The sequence below is a fragment of the Pezoporus occidentalis genome, unplaced genomic scaffold (assembly GCF_034315485.1).
Source record: "Pezoporus occidentalis ecotype Australia unplaced genomic scaffold, CSIRO_AGI_Poc_V1 ctg357, whole genome shotgun sequence".
In the NCBI taxonomy this organism is placed as follows: Eukaryota; Metazoa; Chordata; class Aves; order Psittaciformes; family Psittacidae; genus Pezoporus; species Pezoporus occidentalis.
Genome location: NW_026915560.1, coordinates 190,522 through 211,399, shown reverse-complemented (window position 1 = coordinate 211,399; position 20,878 = coordinate 190,522). Strand labels below are relative to the sequence as shown.

Sequence of the window (20,878 nt, the reverse complement as noted above, 5' to 3'; positions counted from 1 at the left end):
CCGTGCGTCCATCCTGCGGGCAGAGACCACAGCAGTTGCACAAGAACTATATAAATAAACGGGGGGGGGGGGGCATCTTTATTGAGTTAAAAACCCGGTGGCAGGGGCTGTACACGGCGATAGCACCATTGGAGAGAACCGGGTGATGGGGGGGGTAACGGGGCACCGGGATCCCCCCATCCCGGGTACCAGGGAGCAGGGCCTGGGGGGGCTGTGGAAGACGAGCGAGCGCGGCCGGGGGGGCTCAGCCCTGGCTGCCGCAGGAGGAGAGGCTGTCATAGAGGGAGTCACTGAGCGACTCCGAGTGCTCCAGCCCCGGGGGGCCGTGGCCCCCGTCCCGCGACGCCGCCTCGGTGCTGCCCTCGTCCCCCACGTCCGAGGCGCTCGGGGTGCGGCTGCTGCTGGCGCTGAGGGCGGGCGGCAGCGGCGCCTCCGGGGACGCCCCTCGGTGCGCGGCGGGGCTGCAGGCGGGGGCCTGCGGGGGGGGGAACAGCGCGGTCAGTGATGCCCCCCCTCTTCCCATTGGTACCAATCGCACCGAGTTCCCCCCCCCTTTCCCCTCCCGTTACCAGTGGGGGCCGGTGCAGCCCCTCCAGCCCCGCCGCGGGGCACAGGAAGGGGTCGGCGGCGCCGCAGGCTTTGGCGTTGGGGAAGGTCCAGTTCTTGCTCTGCTGGACGCGCCGCGGCTTCCCGGCATCGGCACCGGCGTCTGGGGGGAAACAAGGGAACTGAGGGGGGGCAGCGCTCGGCTGGGCCTCCCCGTGACTCCCAATGGGGCGCTGAGCCCCCCCCATAGCACCTTGTCCCCACCATTCCCCGTGGGACGCTGACCTGGGGGCCCAGCGCGGTGGCCGGAGGGGGGCGGGGGGCGGCAGGTCGGGGTACTCCGGTGTTTGGGGAGCACCAGCAGCTCCTCGGCGCTCGGAACCTCCCGCTCCAGCGTCCGGGCCTTGCGCGGAACCTTGGTGCTGGCTGGTGGCCGCCCTGGTACGGCCCCAGAGGGCAGCGGCTCGGGTCGGCCCCGCGGCTTTGGGGTGCTCTTAGCGGGGATCCCCCCGTAGTCAGGGGGCGGGAAGGTCCCGATCCCGCTGTCCAGTGTCCGCGTCAATGACCCACAGGCTGCAGGCACAAGGCGAGGAATCAGTGCCGGTGGTTTGGGGAGGGTGCTCATCCTGGTGCCCCCCATCCCTCCCTATCCTACCCCCGGCGCCCCCTCACCGGCGAAGTGCTGCGACGTCCCCGACTCGGACAAGCTCTCATCCGAGGGCAGCTCTTCTCGGAGCCCCACATCCGGCACCTATAGGGGGTGCGGAGGGTGAGCGGCTGCTGGGGGCGATGGGGAAGGGTTATGCAGGGCTGGGATGGGGGGAGGGGACCTCACTTTGTCGGGGGCCTCCCGCAGGTGCCCCACGATGCCGTTGCGGGGGGGGCGGCAGAGCCGGGGGTCTTTGGCGTCGGGGGGGACCCTCCGGAGGTCGCAGAGCTCCCGCTTGTGCTCCAGGCGGCTCTCGTAGGGCGCCTCCTTCCCGTCCACCCTGCGGAGCGCACAGCGTGGGGCGGGCACCCCGGACCCGCACACCCCCCCCCGGCCCGCCCCCGCAGCGGGCACTGACCGGTCCAGGAGCTGCTGCATGAAGGTCTCTGCCGTCACCTCCTGGTACAGCACCGGGAGGGGCCCGGGGCCGCGGGGGGCGCCGCGGGGCCGCCCCTTCTCCAGCGCCAGCCCCTGCAGGAACGCGTGCTCCTCCCGCAGCGCCTTGCGCAGGTCCTCGGCCTTCTCCATCAGCTTCGAGATGTTGAGGCTCTCGGCCTCCAGCTTCCGCGCCGCCAGCTTCACCTCGCGGCGCAGCGGGGCCGGGGTCCCGGCCCACTCCCGCCCGCGGCCGCCGTCCCCGCGGCGGCTCAGCGCCGGCAGCTTGCTCCGCCGCAGCCCGAACCAGCTGGCCAAGCCCCCGGCCGCCTTCCCCTTGGCCTCGGCCGCCGGCGCCCGCTCCTGCCCCTGCAGCCGCAGCACGTTCTCCTCGATGCCCTTCATCACCTTCTCCTCGATGGCCGAGTGCGCGTCGGCGCCCGGCAGCGGGCCCGGACCGGGGGGCTCGGGGCCCGCCGGTGCTTTATGCGGCCCCGCCGCCGCTTTGGCTCCCGCTGGCTCCTCGCCCCGCAGGGCTTTGCTGGCGCCCGCCTTGGTGGGCAGCTTCGTGGGGCTGCCGTGGGGGCTGCGGGGGGCTTTGGCGGGGGGCGCCGGGGGGGGGCGCGGTGGGGTCCTGCCGCCGGGATGGCGCCCCTTGCCCCCCGCCTTGCCGGGCTCCCCCATGGAGCCGGAGGAGTAGCACCGCGCCAGGGGCTCCCCGGCGTGCACTGGCTCAGGGTGCTTCAGGCTGCCCCCCAAGCCCCCCCCTCGGGACGGGGGGCGCAGCTCAGCCCCATGGCCCCGCTCGGGCCGGCCTGGGCCGGGGGGCTCCCGGCCTTCAGCCCCCCGCAGCTTGCCCAGGGCCGCCAGGCGCTCTTTGAAGGGGAGGTATCCGGGCTCGGGGGGCTTCTTGCCGGGGCGCCGGGTCGGGGCCGAGCCCCCCGTGCCCCGGCGGGTGCTGGGGGGCGAAGCTGCCGCCCGCTCACCCCCGGCAGCGGGGCCCGGGGGCTGTTCGGCCGCCTCGTAGGGCCGGCCGGGGGGGAGGACGGGGGCCTCGGGGGAGCCGGGCTCGGGGGGGGCATCGGGGGAGGCGGCTCTGGGGGGGGCCTCCGGGTTGCCGCTGCGACACGGGATCCTGGAGGCCGGAGCGAGCTGCGAGCTGAGGCGCAGCCCCGCGGGGGGGGGCGGCAGCTTCAGCACCTTGGGGGGCGAGGGCAGCGCGTTGGGGGCCCCCCCGGGCGACAGCGGCGCGAAGCCCCCCTCGGGGCTCTCCTCGCCCGGGCCGCAGAGCCCCAGGAAGGACGCGGGGAGCTCCCCCCCGCGCCGCTGCCGGGGGCCGCCCCCGAGCGCTTCCCCATTGCGGCGGCAGCAGCCGGGCTCCCCCCGCAGCAGCCGCTCGGCCAAGGCGCTGAGCCCCAGGCGCTCGTCCGGGGAGGAGCAGGGGCTGCCTTCGGCCCCCCGCCACCCCCCGGCAGCCCCCGGCGCCCGCAGCGGGCACAAGGCCCAGGCCGGAGCTGAGCAGGGGTCGGGGGAGCCGGGGGAGGCCGGGGGGGGGGCCAGCAGCGGGTCCGACTCCTCCAGCTTGCGCAGCACCTCCAGGATCTGCGCTTTCTTCTTGAAGAAGGGGGAGAGGGCGTCCAGGGGCGCGGGGCTGAGCCCGGGGCTGCCCGACGGCACCGGCGGCATCACCTGCGGGGGCCGGGCACCGTCAGCCCCCCGTGCTAGGGATGGGGACACAAGGGGCAGATGGGCCTGGAAAGGGCGATGCCACAGCTCAAGGATGGGAACACCAGAGGAGAGGACACCACGGACCCCAAAAGGGGGGTACCGCGGGCTGGGGGAACCACACTTGCAGGCGAGGCAATAGCAGGAGCTTTGCGAGGGGGGACAAGGGGACGGGGGGGTCAGAGCCGCTGGTACCCACCTCTGGCAGAGAGAGGCAGCACCCGGGGGGCAGCAGGGGTGGTGGCTGCTCGGCACAGCTCGGCTCGGGACTGCTGGGGGCGTCCAGGGGCAGCGGCGGCAGCTGGAGACGGGGGTGGCACCGGGTTAGGTTTGGGGGGGAGGCTTTGCCCTGTGCCCCCAACCCCCCCCCAGCCCCGGCCCTACCTGGGGCAAGGACCCGGCCGAGAGCTGCAGCTTCTGCTGGAAGAGGTCGCTGAGTGCCTGGTTCTGCCGCTCCAGCTCAAAGACTCGCTTCTTGAGCTTGATGCACTCCTCCCGCAGGTCCTGGATGGGGCGGGATGGGGAGGGATGAGCCAGGAGCCCCCCGTGTCCCCCGACACCCTCAGACCCCCCCCGACACCCACCTTCTGGTTGAGCAGCGCCTGCACCACGTGGTTGGCGACCTGGGGAGCAGAGGGGGGAGCGTGGTGAGGGCCCAGGCAGCCCCGTGCCCAGCACACGCGTGTTCACGCGTGTTCACGCGTGTCCCATGCGCAACCCCGGGATACCTCGTCCAGGCAGCGCTCGTAGGTCTCCCGCTGGTTCTCATTGGCCTGGGCCAGGGCTGAGTTCTCTGCCTGGGGACAGAGCAGGGACAACTCAGGGGGTGGCCCCCAGCCCCTGGGACCCTGCTTTTGAGGTCTGTGGGGTCCCCTCCTCTGTCCCCCTTCCCTGTGTCCTTGTCCCCATCCTTGAGCCACGGCAGCGCCATTGCCAGGCCCAGGGGAGGTGATGGACGGGGACCCCCCCATGGGACCCTCCTCTGCCCGGTGGGACGGGTGTCCCGGGCAGCAGGGAAGCACTGCTCTGCCTCGCGGTGCCTGGGCACTGGCTCCCGGCGGTCCCGGCCCCTCCGCACCTCCAGCTCCCGCAGCCGCTGCAGCAGCTCATGGCTGGTGCCCGTCTCGCTCCCGGCTCCCGGCGCCTCGGCCACGCTCTCCGACATCGCGGGCTGCGGGGGGACAAGCACCGGGCCGGGCTCCCCGCCTCCTCGCTCGGGGCTCCCCCGCGGCGTCACCTGCCCGGGAGAACGGCGCTGAGGGAGGGGGACGGGGCCTTGGGGAGCCCCGGGGCTGAGCCCCGACCCCACCGGTACCCGGAGCCCCTCCCGGGCGCGCAGGGGCGCTGGGACCAGCCCCGGTCCCCGCACACGGGGATGTGCAGCAGCCCCGCGGCCCGCACCGGGACCAGCCCCGGCGCACCGGGATGTGCAGCCCCCGCCCAGGGGCTGGCACCGGAACGCGCAGCACCCGGTGCACAGGAGCCCGGGTGCAGATGGCCCCCCTCTATCCCGGTGCCGCACACCCCGCTCCCACCGGGGCTCCCCCCGGCGCCGGTGCCGCTCGTCCCGGAGCAGGCACCGGCCCCGAGCACCGGCCCCGCGCACTCACGCCCGCGGCTCCCGGCGGCGCCGCTCGACCCCGTTCAGCGCGGCCCCGGGGTCGGTCCCGGCGGCAGCGGAGGCTCCATCCCGGCCCGGCCCGGCCGCGCTATTGTTGGGAGGCGACGGCCCCGGCTCCGCCTTCCCGCCGCGGCCGGGGAGGAGCCGGGGCCGCCAGCGCCGGCCCCAAGGACCCGGCGCGGGGGGGACCGAGGCAGCGGAGACCAGAGGCCGAGGAAGCACCGGGTACCCCCGGGGGTAAAGGGCGCCCCATGGAGAGAGCGCCCTGGAGCACGCTTTGGACGGGGACCCCCGGAGCCTGAGCACCCCTCGGGGTGTCCCCGGGGCTGCAGGCACCGACCCCGCACCCCAACGAACGGGGCCGGGCTCGGAGCTCACCTCAGCTCCGCCACCTCTTCCCAAGCAACGCACCGAGAGCAGCGAAACAACCGGAGCCTCCGGCCCCGCTCGGGGCACGGGCACGGGGGGGCCTGTGCGATGCTCCCCGCGCCCCCACCGAGCCCCATCCGGTCACCCCAACCCCCTGGCCCGGGTGACCTCGGCCTCACCCCGCGGGTGCCGCCGGTCCCTGCGCGGCAGCACCAGGTCCCCTCGCTCGTGCTGCCCCCGTGTCCCCCCCCGGTGGGTCCCGGTGGTGCCCGCGGCTGCCCCGGCGCAGGAAGCGGCCGCGGCTCCGGCTGCGTCACGGGGGGAAGTGAGGCTCCGTCTGGAGGGGAAGAGCAGCCAGCCCCCCCCCCCCCCCGAGCCACAACCGGGGGTCCCCATAGAGGGACGCTGCGGTCGGTCCCTGTCCCAGCACGGGGGCACCCAGAGCCCGGGCTGTGGCCCCATGGGTGGCTTTGGCCTGCCCCACGCTGGGGACATGGGGGGGACAGCCCCGAGTGCCCGCAGCCCCGCTGGGTTGCTCCAGAACGCGCTGGGGACAGCCCGGGGACAGGAGGGATGCGCCAGGGACAGCAAGGACACCCCGGGGACAGGCGGGATGAGGCAGATACAGCCCTGGGGCAGCAGGGCCGTGCTGAGGACAGATTGGGCATCCCAGGGACACTGGGGACAACTGAGATGCACTGGAGACACTGGGATAACTGGGATGCACTGGAGACACTGGGGACAACTGGGATGCACTGGAGACACCGGGGACAACTGGGATGCAGTGGGGACACTGGGGACAGCCGGGATACAGAGGGGACAATTAGGATGCAGTGGGGACACTGGGGACAGCCGGGATGCACTGGGGACAGCAGGACGTGGTGGGGACAATTGGGATGCAGTGGGGACTCTGAGGACAGCAGGGATGCAGTGGGGACACTGGGGACAACCAGGATATATGAGGGACAGCAGGATGTGGTGGGGACAGTTGGGATGCACTGGGGACACTGGGGACAACCAGGATACACTGGGGACAGCAGGAGCACAGTGGGGACAACTGGGATGCAGTGGGAACAGCAGGGATGCAGTGGGGACCCTGGGGACAGCAGGAGCACACTGGGGACAACAGGGATGCAGTGGGGACGGGGGGGACGAGTGTGGGATGGAGGAGCACAGTGGGGGACGCACTGGGGACACAGGGAGGACGAGCGGGCAGAGCCGGGCTCAGCTGCCTTGTACCGGGAACCCCCCGGGGTGTTCGGGGGACACCAACCGGGACACGCGGGGGGCGGGCCGGGACACCCCGTGCCTCTTCCCCCGGTTCCGGTCCCCTCCCCGCAGCGCTGCGGCGCGGCCTCCCCGGGATCCCCCCCTCCCGCCGCGGCGCTACCGGACTCACCGGGGGCTACGGCGGGGCGGCGGCGGCGGCGAGGGGCGGCATGGCCGGGACCGGGGCTGGCCCGGCGGCGGCGGCCGCGGTGATGTCATGGCTCCACCGGGCCGGCTCCGCCCTGCGCCCCCGCCGCCGCCAATCCGCGCCCGGCGGCGGAGGGGGGGTCCCGGTGCCGCCACCGCCTCCATCCGCGGGGCCTCCCCCATCGCGGGGACCGGAGGTGCCCTCCCCCCGGCCCCATCGCACCCGGCTGCAGGACACGGACACGGACACCGAGCTCCATCGCTTTATTGTGGGGATCCCCATGGACCCCCCCCCCCCAGCTCCTGGATGATGCCGGATGAGCCCTGGAGCTGCTCTCAGGTCCCGGCGCTCCCGGATCCCGACCCCACGTTCCCATTGGCGGCTCCGTGAAGCTCGGTGGAGGCAGCGGCTTCCTCCGGTGCGAGGGGGCACTGCTGGGATACAAGAGGCAGGGGTGGGTGCAGGAGCACCGGGCATGGCTGCGAACCCCCCCCCCCCCCCGGCTGCTGTTGCTCCTGCTGGAATTGGCAATTCCATGGGCTGGGAGCGCCAATGGAGCGGGAGCAAGTTCCTTTGGGCTCCTGCTTGAAACCAGCAGCTACAGCGAACTGGAGGTCTTCAGTGAGGGCCTCGGGCGGGAGCAGGGCTGGCATAAGGGTGGCACTGGGCAGCCATGGAGCCAGGGCACCCCATGAGTACACCGTGGGGCACAGAGCCCATGCATGGGTGCGTCTCCAACGCCATGAACAGCGGCTGGGGGGGCCCAAGGCTCTGGGTCCGTACCTGCAGGTCGGGGCCCGGGGGGAAGCCGCTGCCCCGCTCCTCGGACTCCTCCAGGCCCAAGATGTCGATTGCGGCCTCGGCCACGTCTCGCAGGGCCGGATCCAGCGCCACGGAGGGGTCAAAGAGCAAAGGGGAGGGGGGGCACTGGAGCCCATCGCCCACCACGTCCAGGTCCTGAGGACACAGCACCCGGAGCCTCAGTGCCCATGGAGGTGCCGCCCCCAGGAGCAGCCCCAAGGGCCCCGCTGCTGTTTGCTCTTTAACCCCATTTCCGAGGGGTTTAAGCTGAGCAGGGCAGAATAATCCAGGATTAAACCCCTCGTGTATTCCCGATGGGAAAAGAGGGGGAAAATCCTCTTTAGAAAGCCCCAGATAAGGATTTAAATGAGAGCACAGCGGGTCGGGGGGCTCTGAGCCTCCTGCACCCCCTCCCGCCCCCAGCGACTCCTGTGCCCTAAGGCAACAAGAATCAACCTAATCCCCTTGGATCTGTGCGGGGGGGGGGGAGATTGACCCCATAGAGCCCCACAGGGGGGTGGTTGCTGCTGGGCCCCCACTCACATCACTGAACTCCAGCGGGAGGCTCTCGGAGGGCTGCAGCTCGGCTGCGCTCAGGTACAGCTCCGTTGGGGCAGCCCCCAGATCCTCAGCCCCCCCGGGGCCCTGCTCAGGCACGTACATGGGAGGGGGCAGGCGGAGGTGCAGGGGGCAGCTGGGCTCCGCACCCAGGCTCAGGGGCACGGCCCTGGGGCAGGGAACGTCCTCGGAGCCCCGGCAGGGCCGGAACAGGGCCTGGCTCGGGTCCTGGCAGATGTCTGAGATGGGGTCAAGGGAAAGCACCCCCAAACAGGGATAACCCCCCCCACCCATCCATCCCAGGGCAGGAACCCCCCCAGCCCCTCGCATGGAGCTATCCCAAAGGCATAGCTCCCTCCCGGTGTGCGCACACACACACACAATGCTGCAGCCACAGGCGGGAGCTCAGTTCTGGTGTTCCCATCTTCCCAATGTATTTGCCTTCCCCATGGAAAACCTGTTCCTGCCCGAGGTGTAAATGGGATTTCCTGCCTTTAATCACAACCAGATCCACCAGGAGCAAGGAGCTGCAGCCCAAGCCCATCCCCTGTCCCCACAGTGAGGCTCCCTCTCCATGTGGATGACAATGAGAAGCAGGTTTTGGGTGGGAATCAAGGCTTCCAGATAAGACACATCCATAACCCCCCCCCGTTTAGCTTCCAGAGCCACATACAGCAGGGAAAGGCACCAGGTTTAACCCACTTTCCTAAGCTGTCCCTAGGGCAGATGTGGAGGGGGATGTGCCTCTGAGAGGGCACATCTGGATCTGTCTGGATAACCCAGCTCAAGCACTGCCTTTAGAGGCAGCCATAAGCCAATGGGAGAAGCTCCACCTGCATCCCAGCACTGGGCTCATCCCTTTCCTGCATGGGAAAAGCAAAATGGTGCTGGTGTCAACAGACACTGAGCCCAAGGAATCCCAGCCGCACCTTTCCCACTCTGGAGCTCCGGCTGCTCCAGAGGGATCCAGCCTGCCTTTGCTGTGAGCTCCATGGGCACTGGAGAGGAACCACAGCAGCTCCCTGGGAGCCAGGGTGAAGAACACCCAAAGCTAAGCAGTGAATGCAGCTCCAACATGACCCAAACCTAGCACAGGGCACATCCACACGATCCTACTTGGACAGGGAACTGGAGACCCCGTTGGGATGCTCTGGGGAAGAGGCTCCTGTTGCTCCCACACGAATTGGTTGATCCACAGGGATGGGAGCACCAACAGACCGGGAGCTGCTTCCTCTGGGCTCCTGTTTGAAACCAGCAGCTACAGCAAACCACTGGCCTTGATTGAGGGCCAAAGAGCGGGAGGAGGAGGAAGGGACACACAATGCCAGCAAACAGGAACACGGGATCAAAGGATACGGGTCAGGCAGTGCCTGGTCATGGGCAGGGACTGGTTGGAGCAGCGGATGTCATCCACGAAGGCCAAGCAGCGCTGGCTGGAGCGGGTGGTGTGGGCCTGTGAGGCAAGAGCAGGGTTCAGAGCACACCAAGAGCAAGAGTTCAGCACCTCTAACTCCTCATCCTGCCCTTCTTCCATTAAACAGAGCTGAAATAAGGCAGGACTCTACTGCAGGAGGGAGAACTCTCCAGGCTCCACTCAAGCCAGGTCCTGGAATGCTTGGAAATGTGAGACAGCTCTGAAGTGGCTGCATTCAGTCCCATGTGTACCCAAAGGGCCTGCCTTTGGGTCCCCACCAAACCAACGGCGCCCCCCCCATGGAGCGTTTCCCAGCCATGTATCCCTGAGGAACTCCAGGCTCTCTGGACCCCACCTGGGGGCACCGTCCCCAGCCCCACACCTGAACCCTGCTGCCAACGCCTGGGCGCTGCTTTCACCCGGCTCTGCGCTCACCTGCTGGGCCGCGCTGTCCGAGGCCAGCGCGCGGCGCTCGCGGAGCTGCCGGTGCAGCAGCGCCTCCACCCCGTAGCGCTGCCGGTAGCGCCGCAGGCACTTGAGGCGCTTGAGGCTCTCCCGCTCCTTGGCCAGGAGCCCCTCGGCACCCGTCAGGAGGCTGCTGCCTGCGGGGAGGGAGGGGGGAGGTCAGGACATCCCCTTCCCCCTGGCTTCCATCCCATTCCCTGGTACTCAGAGCTCCAGAGAGCATCAGATGCAGCCAGGTTGGATGCGTGAGCTGGGAGCATATTTGGTGGTGGCAAAGCAGATCCCATCCCAAACAGCTTTGACTCATGGAACCGGGTTGGAAAGGGCCTTAAATCACCCAGTCCACGGCAGGGACACCTTCCCAAGAAGATCCCTTCTGATTCCCGCAGCAGAAAGGTTTCTCCAAGTCCAGCTCCTGGTGCCTGGTCTGGAAGCTTCCCTGAGCTCTCCCGGCTGTAATTACAGGGCGAGAGCTGCTTTTCCATCCCTGGGTGCCTATAAAGAGCTCTACCAAATTGGTAGGTACCAAACTGCAGTTATTTTTATGCTCCAGGGCCTTTTCCAGCAAGAGCTATTCTAAGGCCATGCTGGAGCTGCATCTGTGCTGAGCAGGGCTATGGGAGGAGAGCACAAGTGGTGGAACCAACCTTAGCTGCCCCCCACAGGGCTTGACGGCTGAATCCATGCATTTAGAACCCCCAAAGCAGGAAATCCCAGCCAAAGCAAGCACTTTTGTCTCACGATTCCCTTTGTAGTCCCATTTCCTGACAACTCTGAAGAGCAAAGGAACCTTCCCAACGCCACGATAGCATCTGCATGCATGAGCCCAGCCCCAGCCACCTCCTGTGGTTGTTTCAGCCCTTCCCAAGGCAAACCCCCCCCGTCTGGAAGAGGCAAGCTCTGGGGGGAGGCAGAGAGCTCCAGCACTTGCCAATGGCCTCGTGCTCGCCCTTGCGGCTGTGCAGGAACCGCCGCTTCTTCTCCTTGAGGAGGTGCTGGAGGCGCTTGAATTGGTCGATGTAGAGCGACTGGAGCCGGATGAGCTTCTCCCTCATGATGAGAGCCACCTCCTCGGCTGTGTACACCCCAGCATGCCTGGAAGACAGCCAGCAGGGCCCATGGGGCTGCTCCGCTCGCCTGGATCACACAGAGCCATGGGCAGGAGCAGGAACACCCCACTGATTAATGGAGACTCCTCACAACCAAGACGTGGGAGCCTTGGGGCCCCAAGGGTAACCGCACCACCATTAACATCACCCAGAAGCACCCCTTGGGGCCACCCTGAGCTCGCAGCACCCAACCCACTTGAGGGGATCCTCCTGGTCGCTGTCGATGCTGTCGGCCTCGCTGTCCGGGTCCCCCCGCCACGTCTGCTCCACGGTGACCGGGTCCTGCTCCCCATCGCTCCAACTGTCCTCATCTGCGGGATGCACAGGGACAGGACATTGTCCCTCATCCCGTGCCCCCGCACCAGCACAGCACATACAGACACCTCACAGGGACTCTGCCTCTGCACTGGACCTGCTGGAGCAAGTCCAGAGGCCACAGGGATGCTCAGGGGCTGGAGCAGCTCCTGTATGGAGCCAGGCTGAGAACATTGGGGCTGGAGAAGAGCAGCTTCCAGTGGCTGAAGGGGGCTGCAAGGATGCTGGGGAGGGACCTGCATCAGGGGCTGAAACGATGGGACAAGGGGTGATGGGTTCAGGCTGGATATAGGAAAGTGAGGGTGATGAGACACTGGAATGGGTTGGATGCTCCATCCCTGGCCAGATTGGAAGGGGCTTGGAGAAAGCTGCTCTAGTGGAAGCTGCCCCTGCCCGTAGCAGGGGCTGGCACTGGAGGAGCTTTAAACTCCCTTAATCCCAGCCCAATTCCATGACGCCAGAAGGGATTTCCTGCCCTGTGGCCCTTACCCAGGATACGAGTGGCTTCGCTGCGGCTGCTCTCCGCAGGCTGAGTGCCCGCCTCGGCGCGGACGTAGGCGCTGAGCTGCCACAGGAGGTTCTCCCCCCCTGCCCCGGCCTGGGACTTCCTGCCCTGCGCCTGCAGCGCCAGCGCGTTCCTCCGGGCGTGCTCCGCACACAGCGAGGTGCTGGGGGGAAAACACGGGCTCAGCACCGCCCTGGAGCACAGCAGGTTCAGCCCCTGGAGCCCGGGCAGCGCCTCTGCCTGCAGGGACACAACACTGAGGCGGAACAGAGCTCGGTCCTTAAAGCCATTGGAGTGGGTTCTGCTCCCAACCATTCCCACCCCGCTTCCCAAGCTGGCCCACAGCAGCTCCTTGGTCCCAGAGGGAATGGGGACACCCAGCAGCCACATTCCACGAGGGGAGCTGGGCTCTGCTTCACCAAGGTCCTTCCCTCCCTGTTTTCTATGCACCAGAGCAGCACTAGCACACCCTGGCCACCGGCTCTACCCCACCAGAGGGTCTGTGCTGAGCATGAGCCACGGGCACGGGCTCCAGGAGCCTCAGCAGCACTGCAGCTCTGACCAGGTCCTGCATCACTGTGGCCACCTGATGACGGACCAGCGAGCAAAGACAATCACAGCACCCAGCGCCCTTTTCTAGCTTCCAACACCCCCTAAGGAGCGAGTCCCTGGGCTGCAGGGCGGCAGCAGCACCAGGAGAGGCTCCTCCTGCTCTCAGGGGGCACTCACCCATCCTTCTTCTCGGTCTTGGGCGCCGCGTTGGGGCAGCGCCGCCCGTTCTTGGCGGACACGTAACTGCACTGCTTGAAGGGGGCGGTCCTGTCCTCCAGAATGTGCTTGATGCAGAACTCCTGCCCGTCCAGGCGGGGCTGGGAGCAGGCCCGCGGGGTGAACGCACAGGCCAGCGGCTCCTGCGCCCGCGGCACCGGCGGGAGGCGCCCGCGGCTCGATGGCAACACGTGGATGCGGATCCGGTTCATGCTTCCGAGCTAAAGAGGGACCGCAGCTGAGGGGGGATACAGGAGCTCGCTACATCCCGGTGCTCACTCCTGCTCCCGGTACATCCCAACACACCCCGATGCCCGCCCCTGGTCCCGGCCCATCCCGCTCCATCCCCCTTTTCTCGGTGTATCCCAGTGCATCCCGGGATACCCGGTACATGCCCGTGCTCACTCCGACTCCCGGGGACCCCCCTGGCCCTGGTCCATCTCCCGGTACCCCCCCCGCCATCTCCTCTGACCACCTCCCGTTCCCGGTGCCTCCCGCGGCACACGTGCTCCACCGCCCACCCCCCGCCCCGGCGCCGCTCATGCGCAGTCCCTGCCGCCCGCCTGCTCCCGGCGCCGCCATTTTGTCCGCGGGCGGCGGGCGTGAGGGGAGCCCCGGGGAGCGGCCCGGGCAGCGCCAGGGGAGCGGAGAGCGGCGGGGGAAGGGGCGGTTCCCGCAGCCGGTACGGGTGCAACGACTGGAGCAGCGCGAAGGGGCCGCGGTGAAGCGCGGAGGGGCCGCGCCGGACACGGGCGCCGCCGCCGCCATCTTACCTCTCTGCCGTCCGGCCTCCCTAGTGCTTCAGCGCACGGCCCGCCCCGACACCTCATTGGCGGACCCGCCAGCCAGTCAGCGGAGGGGGCGGAGGGGGCGGAGGGGCCGGGGCCGGCCCTGGTTGGCGGGAGCAGCTGTCACTCCGCGGGGATTAGCCGCGCCCCGAGAGTCACGTGAGAGCGGCGCGGCGGGCCCCGGGCAGCGGAGGGGTGACCGGTAACCGGGGCTCCGCGGCCACAGAACCGGGCTCGGTGTGGAACAAGAGCTTCCCGAGTGCACAGGCAGGAGGGGGGAACGCTGCTCCCCCCGGATCGGGCCCTGCACAGCCAGCACGCAGCAGGCGGCTCCTCTGCCTCGGGGTACGACCCTAGCCGGTGCCTGAGCCAGGCCCCGGCAGCTCCTCTGGGCTCTGCCCCAAAGAGCAGCCTCACCCCAACAACGTTCAACACCAACCACCCCAGAACACCCCCACAAGGCCCCGTTCCCCTTGGCGGTGGGGCTGGAAGGGTGACCTGCAGCAGGGGCGGAGGGATGGAGATGGGCTCCCAAAAGCAGAGCAGCTCCATCACTGCCAGTCCCTGCCTTCCCCTTCATCTCCGCCTCCACTCATCACTCCCAATAACCACCCCCCCACCCCACCCCCCCGATTAAAGGCAACAAAGCACTAAGGTATAAGTTACTGCTTAAATTATTTGTAAAACGTCTTAAATTTTCTGTGACATCTTTTAAATACCCCCCAGATCCCCCCCAAAATGTGTGTTCCCCACAAGGGGGGGGGCAGGGACCGAGCCCCCCATTAACTGCAGGTCAATGGAGGGGGGGGAAGGGAAGGAGCAAGGACCAGAGCAAGGGGGTTTGATCCTTTCACAGCTTCACCAACGCCCGCTCTAAATAGCAATAATAAAAGTTATATTATAATAAAATAGTTCTCTGGTGAGGCAGTGGAGCCCAAACAGCCCTTTGAGGGCAGCCCAGGGCTGCAGGGCCGATTCAGTAGTAAAAAGGGGAGGTTACTTAGGGAGAGGGGGCAGAGGGGGTGGCGGTTCTGATGGCAGCGGTGGGGGCCGGGGTTTGTCCGTGCTTGGGGCTCCTCTGGCACTGCTGGAAGCCCGGGGGGGGTTCAGGAGCTCCCCATAGGAGTGGAAGTCGAAGGCGGGCGGGGGGGTGGGCTGCATGCCCTGTGCGCTCAGCAGCGAGTGCAGCATGTTCACTGTGTCCTGGTAGTCACTGGCCTGGCTGGAGCTGTGCCCGTTGGCCCCCGAAGGCCCCTTGTCCAGTTTGCTGTGGGGCCCCCGTGCTTTGCTGGCAGCTGCGAAGGGGAGGCCCCCCCCGTCCGTGGGGAGATGGGGGTACGGGAAAGGTGCCCCAGGGCCTTTGGAGGCTTTGCTGCCTTTGGGCTGGTGCTCGTGGGCTGCAGCGGCCGCCTCCTCAGACAGAGGCCTCTTGCGGGAAGAGGAGGAGGAGAGGGGCCCGTAGCTCTTGTGGGGCACAGCCCCAGGCTGGCCGCCATGCTTAGAGTCCCCCGGGCGCTTGGTGCTGGTGCCACTGGGCCCAGCGCCGAGCTGGGGGGGGAAGTGTTTGTGCGAGTGGTGGTTGTGGTGGTGGTGGTGGTGGTTGGAGGAGTGCCCCTTGTGCTTCTCCTTGTGCTCCCGGGCCTTGGTGCTGCCCTCGTCTGAGGAGCCCTGTCTGTCCCCGCCCGGGGGCACCTTGATGCGCATCTTGATCTCCTCCTGCTTGGAGGGCAGCAGCCGCTCCCCGGCGCCGCCAGTCACCGGCAGCCTCAGCTTCAGCGCCGAGCCCTTGTCACCCTTGTCCGGGTTCTCGGGGCCGCCAATGGGGATCTTCAGAATGATGGGTGATGGGTCCCTATCCTGCACCTCTCGCTGCTGCTGCACCAGCAGGTTCTGAGCAGCGTAGGCGTACTGGGACCTCACATTGGCCTCCATGTTCTCCAGTTGCCTCTTCTGCGCCGCCAGCTCCTCGGCATGCTTGGCCCTGTACTCCTTGAGTGACACCTTGGCTGCTGGCGGGTTCTTGCTGCCCTGCTTCGGATAAGGGGCCCCATCCTGCTGCTGCCCAGGGTGCTCAGCACCGCAGCTCTCGCTAGTCCGGTGGCTCTGCGCTGGCTCCAGCTTGGCCGGGGGGTACCAGTGCTCCTGCTGCTGGGCCACATCGCTGCTCTGCTCGCTGGGGGAGTCGGGGGCGGGCGGCAGCGCGGCGCTGGAGGATGTGGACATGCTCATCAGCCCCGCGATGTTCATGTCTGAGCTGTTGTTCCGGGAGATCATGCTGAGGATGGTCTGCTCCGACAGGCTCTCGTCGTCCCCATGCTCGTCAGCCTTGGACTTCCTGGCTGCTTGGGAGGCCTGGAGGCAAGGCAGAGAGCACAGGGTCACTGGGGCTGGCCCAGGGCTGTGGGGGGCAAGCTCCCACTTAGATCCGCTTTATCCCCATCCCTCCCCATGGGGGAAAAGCCCCAGGACATGGTGGTGAGGTTGAAACCTCATCATCTTCTTCACACCAGAGCTCAGTTTGGTACTGAAGCAACATCCTGCAGAGGCAGTGCCCCCACTGCCCCCCAGTACTGCACGGAGGTGCCACACACAGGACCCCAGAGCAGCTCCTTACCCTCCAGTTGCGGATGCGCTTGAGCCGGCTCGGAGTCTTCTCCAGGATCTGCAGGAACTCATGGGTCAGCTCTGCAGAGGAGACACAAAGCCAGGCCCCTTGGTCAGACCCAGCCAGAGCAGCGCTCATCAGGGCACCCCCTACTCGCTGCTGGATGGAGCTCCTGCTGCCATGGAGCTACTGCAGGAGGGGAACACTGCGAGCCACCATCACTGACCACATTAAACTCATCTCCCTTGGTGCCTTTTGCCATCTCTGGTGGACCACAAAAGCTGCTGCTGCACTGAAACCTTGGCAAGACCTGAAGCCCTGGAGTCCCTGCAGTGCCCATGGGCTGGGGCTGAAGGCAGACCCAGGACCAGAGATGCCAACACAACGGAAGAGCCTTTGTTTTTTTTTGGGGGGGAAAACCTCGCTCCCAAACTTACCATCTAAGAGCTCCAGAGTTACAGTGCCATCAACGTATTCCCACCAGTGCTTCCCGTCCGTGGAGACTGGGATCTCCCAGTTGGACCACTTACAAGCCAGGTGGATACAGACGCAGGCCACAACGGGAGGGGTGTACTGCAGGCTGAAGGTGGTCAGATGCAGGCTGACGGCACCAGCAGGGAGAGAGAAACAGAAAGCCATGAACTCCCAAGCCTGACCCTCAGCACTCACCAGCGCCCACTGACACCACTGCAGGGGCTGGGGACACAGGGGGGACACCCCCGCGGGGTCCTGCCCCCACTCCAACCCTGCAGTCTCCAGCCCTGCTCCTGCTGGGGCTCGTTTGGGTGCAGGCAGCTCTGGTCAAGGCTCTGCCAGCCCCAAGCTCTGCTGGGGGCTCTGCTCCAGGCAATTCCAAGCGCAGCTCCTGGGCTGGCTCTTCCCAAGCTGAGGAAGAGCACTGAAGGTGTGGGTGGCTCCAGTGGGACAGCTCAGACACCAGCACTGGGAGGTGGGAGAGGGGAGCAGCGATGCCCTCAGCACGCATCCTGCTCTCTACCTGCAGGAGCACAGGCTCCCATCAGGAGCACATGGAGCACCCCATGGGAATGGCAGCCTCCTGATGGCAGGACCTGCATCTCCTCACCACGCTGGGGTCAGGCCACACTGCTCAGGGCAATGCAGGGGGACAGGGAGCTGCAGCTCACGCTTTTGCTCCAGACCAAGAAGCCAAAGGCAGGGAATTGGGAGCCTCTGGCCACTCTTCCAAGGTAAGAAGTGGGGCTGGGTGCTCAGAGAGCCTGAACCCTGCCCTGGGATGATGCCAGAAGGAAATCCAATTTAAAACACCTCTATCTGCCTCATCAATCCAATTCCTCACTGTGGGCTCTCCTGGCATCACTTTAAGGCCACACTGAGGCCACGTTTCCTCCTTTCCACCTGGATTTATTCCCATTCCAATCTTAACCCGTGATTGCATTGCTGCTGCAGGGATAAAACCCATCTCAGGGCTGCCTTTCCCTACAGACACGTTACCAACAGCACCTTCCTTTGGGAAACCCACACGATGCCCACGGGTTACAGACCACCTTCAACAACCGCTCACCCCAGGCCACGGGCTGCAAACCAGCCTCTGCCATGGCCTATCCCAGCTTTTCTCTCCCATCCCACCACTCCTGGGAGCTCTTTTCCATGTCCACACCTTGCCCTACTCCCAGCGTCAGCTCCTGAAGCCGCTCATTCAGGGAAAGCAAGGCTGCAAGTGCTGGAATCAGCCCTGCAGTGAGGATCTTGGGCCAGCCCCACACAGAGCATTCCTGATGGGAAACCCAAAGGCTTTCTGTTGCTTCCGAGGCTCAAGAACAAGACTTTTCCCTTGTGAGGCCTCACGCCTGCCTCCAACTGCCCCTTTACCCCCTACATCAGCCTTCTGGGGTACAGCCAGTCCCTGGTGCCAACCTTCACAGCCCCACTTCAGGGCTAACTCTGCAGTGAGACCCCATCCATGCATCTCCAGCCTCCCTTTGTGCTTTGGGGGTGGTTTGAGCCTTCACCACCATCTCACTCCCCAGAAAGCAGGTTCTGAGCATCCCATCCTGATGCTGCAGCTGGTTCTGCGCAGGAGGAAGGGCTCAGAGGCCGCCCCATGCCTGGGGTCACTGGTGCCACTTCTCCTCCAGATAAGACCCTCTGCCAAATATGAAGCGATTGTAAAGCAATAACCTGTTGGTAGCCATGAAATAGGAAGTTTGGGCCAAGTCCTTGCTGGCTGCAAGAGAAAAGGAAAGAGCAGGGGGTCAGTGTATGTGAAGTGACAGATATCACCACACTGCAGCCCAACCCAGGCCTCTCAGCACCACCTGGACCCACAACAGTGGGAGTGCCCCGCAGCCAGGAGGAGTTCAGAGCTTGGTGCATGAGGAGGGCACTGCCCCTGGGGCACTACAAGGGGTTTATAGCACCCAGGTGAGGTTACGCAGAGGAGCAGCCCCGTCACTCACCTCGCACCAACTGTGTGCACTTCACCACGTGGGTATGGGGGTGGTCGATGGTGATCTCAAAGCCTGGAAGGAGAAGACAATGAAGGCATCAGAACCCCATGGACCTCCTTGAGGAGGCTCCCTCCCTTCCCTGCTCCGCTCGCAGCCATAGGACTTGGATTCCTCACTCACAAACCCCAGAGCTGCTGCTCCCAGACCTCCAGAAGCAGCTTGAGAGCACTCAGTGCACACAAACCAGCTCAGCACCAGCAGGACAAAGCCTCTCGGCACAGCTGGGAGGAAGGAGGGGACAATGGCATCTGCTCAAAGGCATCTGCCACCCAAAACGCTAAGAGGAAGCAGACGCCTTCCCTTTGAAGGAGGCTCCAGCACTGCAGAGCTTCAGCCTCGCTGCAGCTTCCCATTCACTGTGGGCATGAAGCTCCAAAGGCACAGGGGAAGTTCAAACCAGTCCATGTGTGCAGCAGATTTGGTTCTTCCCATGGGGAATGCTTCTTCCCATGGGGAATATTCTAGAAGCAGCAGGATGGTAAAAGGGCAAGAGGAGAAGCTGCAGTTCGGCCCCTGCTTTGCCAGCACCAGCCCCTGTGGTCCTGGTGGCCCCTGCGGCCCTGCAACGAGGGAGGCCACGCTGCTCGGCTCAGCACAAGCTGCTTCCTGAGCACAGGAATTATGGAGCATTATGAAACTCAACGGGACACTGGGACCCGAGCAGCACAAAACCTGCTTTGGAAGGGGGGAAAAGAGACTTCAACTCCTGAGTTACACCTGAGACAAGGAGAACAAGAGACAGGGGGTGGAAAGTTTGCTGCCTGGGCTCCTGCTGTGGAGAAGACCGTGGTGCTCTGCAAAGCATTCCTGGCTCTGGGAATGCCGGGCTGCTTGGGAACACTCACCCAGGGTCTGCAGGATGATGCTCTCTAGAATGACCAGATCTTGGGCTTGCTGCAGGTAAGCCTGGGGTGAGAGGACACCGCGTTACCCACAGTGTAAGTGCACATCACCACCACCACAGCAGCAAAGGGGAATCCCACTGGAACGGGGGGAACTGGCCCAGATTCCCGGCTGGAAAAGAGGCAGCAGCGGCCCAGCTCCTGCTTGTTACAGGGCGCCCCTCAGTGCTGGTCCCTGACCCTGCATGGGCAGACAGGGATTGGCTGCTTGATTTCCCTTCAGCTTCCCTGGATAAAGCTGCTCCAGAACTAGGGAATCAGCGTGTGGGGAGAGCAGAGAACAGTCACATCCACACCCTGCTCCGAGCACACAAACAGGAAAGAGAAGCCCTTCAGGCACTGAGAATCCCCATATCCCCATCCCACCCTCCCCACCATTCCCATCTCCCCACTCACCTCACTCTTGGGTTCCAGAGGTGGTTCCAAAGGATGCAAACAGGCGCGAGCCACCTTGATGACATGTTCCAGCTTCCGAGGCTGCTCCTCCACCTTGGCTGCCAGGAAGAGCGCGGCTGGAACCACGGCCTGCAGAGGGGAGAGCCAGCAGTTTCCCAAGAGTTAGGAAGTTCAAGCTTCTAGCAACAAAACAAGACTCGTTCCTCACTTAGAAACCAGGCAACGAAGCAAATCCAACCCCCAGGAGGAAGGAACAGGGGCTCCCAACAGCTCCAAAGGGGCTGCTCCCCACGTGTCACCCAAGGGGGTTCCTCCGCGCCCCCCGGCCCCAGCACTTACATTGCGGTGGAACTGGGTGAAGGACTGCACCATGTAGAAGCGGTGCATGTACACGATGGCCGTGTTGATGGTGAGCTGAGACCTGATGGCGCCGTTAAGGAAACACACGGAGCCCCGCCGGCACCCGCACCTCCCCTTCACCCCCCTCCAGGCCTCGGTGCACCCGGGCCCGGCCCAGGGCCTTCCGCTCCGGAGCTCCCCGCCCCGCAGCGGCGGTTACCCGAGCGCAGGCCGCGCGGCCTAGCGCAGGCCGGATACACGTTGAGGCGCTGCCCCATGTCCTGCAGCAAGTTGGCCGCCTGCTGCCGGTACGAGAGCTCCTTGTCGGGGTCGAGCCCGGCGCGGCGGGAAGGGCTCCGGTCCAGCTGCTCGCGGCTGAAGTACCAGCGGCGCCCCGCCGAGCCGCCGGCCCCGCCGCCCGCCGCCGCCTCCATGGCGCTCTGCGCCCGCGCACGGAACGACGCACGCACGCACGCACGCACCGCTACGGGATTGCGTCACAGAGTCGCGGCGGCGCGCACGCACTGGAGGGGCACAGAAGAGCCGCGCATGCGCATTGGGCCTCTCCTCCGGTACCGGGCCCCCCCGCCCCTCAGTACCGGACCCCCCCCCGGTACCGGCCCCCTCCCCCTCAACGCCCCCCTCCCCCCCCCCCGCATACG

General features: G+C 66.3%; 3 protein-coding genes and 2 non-coding genes across 9 annotated transcripts; all 5 read right to left on the bottom strand.

Moving 5' to 3' along the window:
- Nucleotides 1-45: 45 nt before the first annotated feature.
- On the bottom strand, nt 46-6,813 carry NCKAP5L (NCK associated protein 5 like). 3 transcript variants are annotated; one of them, XM_062630620.1, is made up of 12 exons: nt 6,745-6,813; nt 4,434-4,592; nt 4,084-4,152; nt 3,940-3,978; nt 3,740-3,859; nt 3,555-3,656; nt 1,614-3,319; nt 1,382-1,535; nt 1,219-1,297; nt 832-1,119; nt 570-709; nt 46-475 (listed from the first exon to the last, which is right to left on the bottom strand). In XM_062630620.1, exons 2-12 carry the CDS (start codon nt 4,518-4,520, stop codon nt 245-247), a joined length of 3,015 nt encoding a protein of 1,004 aa, XP_062486604.1. In that variant the 5' UTR covers nt 4,521-4,592; nt 6,745-6,813; the 3' UTR covers nt 46-244. The 3 variants fall into 3 exon arrangements, with proteins under 3 accessions (XP_062486604.1, XP_062486606.1, XP_062486605.1); XM_062630622.1 differs by lacking the exon at nt 6,745-6,813 and adding an exon at nt 5,355-6,066; XM_062630621.1 differs by lacking the exon at nt 6,745-6,813 and adding an exon at nt 4,966-5,112.
- A 244-nt stretch (nt 6,814-7,057) lies between these two features.
- KANSL2 (KAT8 regulatory NSL complex subunit 2) lies at nt 7,058-13,533 on the bottom strand. 2 transcript variants are annotated; one of them, XM_062630631.1, is made up of 10 exons: nt 13,471-13,533; nt 12,659-12,918; nt 11,914-12,092; nt 11,306-11,420; nt 10,928-11,095; nt 9,971-10,133; nt 9,478-9,574; nt 8,107-8,360; nt 7,546-7,719; nt 7,058-7,196 (listed from the first exon to the last, which is right to left on the bottom strand). In XM_062630631.1, exons 1-10 carry the CDS (start codon nt 13,525-13,527, stop codon nt 7,098-7,100), a joined length of 1,566 nt encoding a protein of 521 aa, XP_062486615.1. In that variant the 5' UTR covers nt 13,528-13,533; the 3' UTR covers nt 7,058-7,097. The 2 variants fall into 2 exon arrangements, with proteins under 2 accessions (XP_062486615.1, XP_062486616.1); XM_062630632.1 differs by having other exon boundaries at nt 7,058-7,193.
- On the bottom strand, nt 7,267-7,394 carry LOC134169810 (small nucleolar RNA SNORA2/SNORA34 family). Its single transcript, XR_009967016.1, has one exon. It is a non-coding gene; the product is annotated as a small nucleolar RNA SNORA2/SNORA34 family (small nucleolar RNA).
- LOC134169809 (small nucleolar RNA SNORA2/SNORA34 family) lies at nt 9,285-9,413 on the bottom strand. The gene has a single exon (XR_009967015.1). It is a non-coding gene; the product is annotated as a small nucleolar RNA SNORA2/SNORA34 family (small nucleolar RNA).
- A 610-nt stretch (nt 13,534-14,143) lies between the features above and the next one.
- Nucleotides 14,144-20,750, bottom strand: CCNT1 (cyclin T1). 2 transcript variants are annotated; one of them, XM_062630626.1, is made up of 9 exons: nt 20,475-20,739; nt 20,217-20,298; nt 19,878-20,006; nt 19,425-19,485; nt 18,529-18,591; nt 18,251-18,296; nt 16,528-16,691; nt 16,100-16,170; nt 14,144-15,837 (listed from the first exon to the last, which is right to left on the bottom strand). In XM_062630626.1, the coding sequence occupies exons 1-9, from the start codon at nt 20,648-20,650 to the stop codon at nt 14,482-14,484; spliced, it is 2,148 nt and encodes a 715-aa protein (XP_062486610.1). In that variant the 5' UTR covers nt 20,651-20,739; the 3' UTR covers nt 14,144-14,481. The 2 variants fall into 2 exon arrangements, 1 of the variants encoding a protein (XP_062486610.1); XR_009967013.1 differs by lacking the exon at nt 16,528-16,691 and having other exon boundaries at nt 15,698-15,837; nt 20,475-20,750.
- Between the last annotated feature and the right edge of the window lie 128 nt (nt 20,751-20,878).

Excerpts from the sequence above, each read along its gene's own strand:
- NCKAP5L (XM_062630620.1), bottom strand. The coding sequence starts at position 4,520 with ATGTCGGAGAGCGTGGCCGAGGCGCCGGGAGCCGGGAGCGAGACGGGC. Across the intron at positions 1,536-1,613 it reads ATGCAGCAGCTCCTGGACCG|GGTGGACGGGAAGGAGGCGC; the intron begins GTCAGTGCCCGC and ends TGCGCTCCGCAG. Across the intron at positions 1,298-1,381 it reads TGCGGGAGGCCCCCGACAAA|GTGCCGGATGTGGGGCTCCG; the intron begins GTGAGGTCCCCT and ends CACCCCCTATAG.
- KANSL2 (XM_062630631.1), bottom strand. The coding sequence starts at position 13,527 with ATGAGGTGTCGGGGCGGGCCGTGCGCTGAAGCACTAGGGAGGCCGGAC. Across the intron at positions 9,575-9,970 it reads CGGACAGCGCGGCCCAGCAG|GCCCACACCACCCGCTCCAG; the intron begins GTGAGCGCAGAG and ends CTTGCCTCACAG. Across the intron at positions 7,720-8,106 it reads TCCCGCTGGAGTTCAGTGAT|GACCTGGACGTGGTGGGCGA; the intron begins GTGAGTGGGGGC and ends CTGTGTCCTCAG.
- CCNT1 (XM_062630626.1), bottom strand. The coding sequence starts at position 20,650 with ATGGAGGCGGCGGCGGGCGGCGGGGCCGGCGGCTCGGCGGGGCGCCGC. Across the intron at positions 19,486-19,877 it reads CTCTGGAACCCAAGAGTGAG|GCTTACCTGCAGCAAGCCCA; the intron begins GTGAGTGGGGAG and ends CTCTCACCCCAG. Across the intron at positions 18,592-19,424 it reads CATCATCCTGCAGACCCTGG|GCTTTGAGATCACCATCGAC; the intron begins GTGAGTGTTCCC and ends TTCTCCTTCCAG.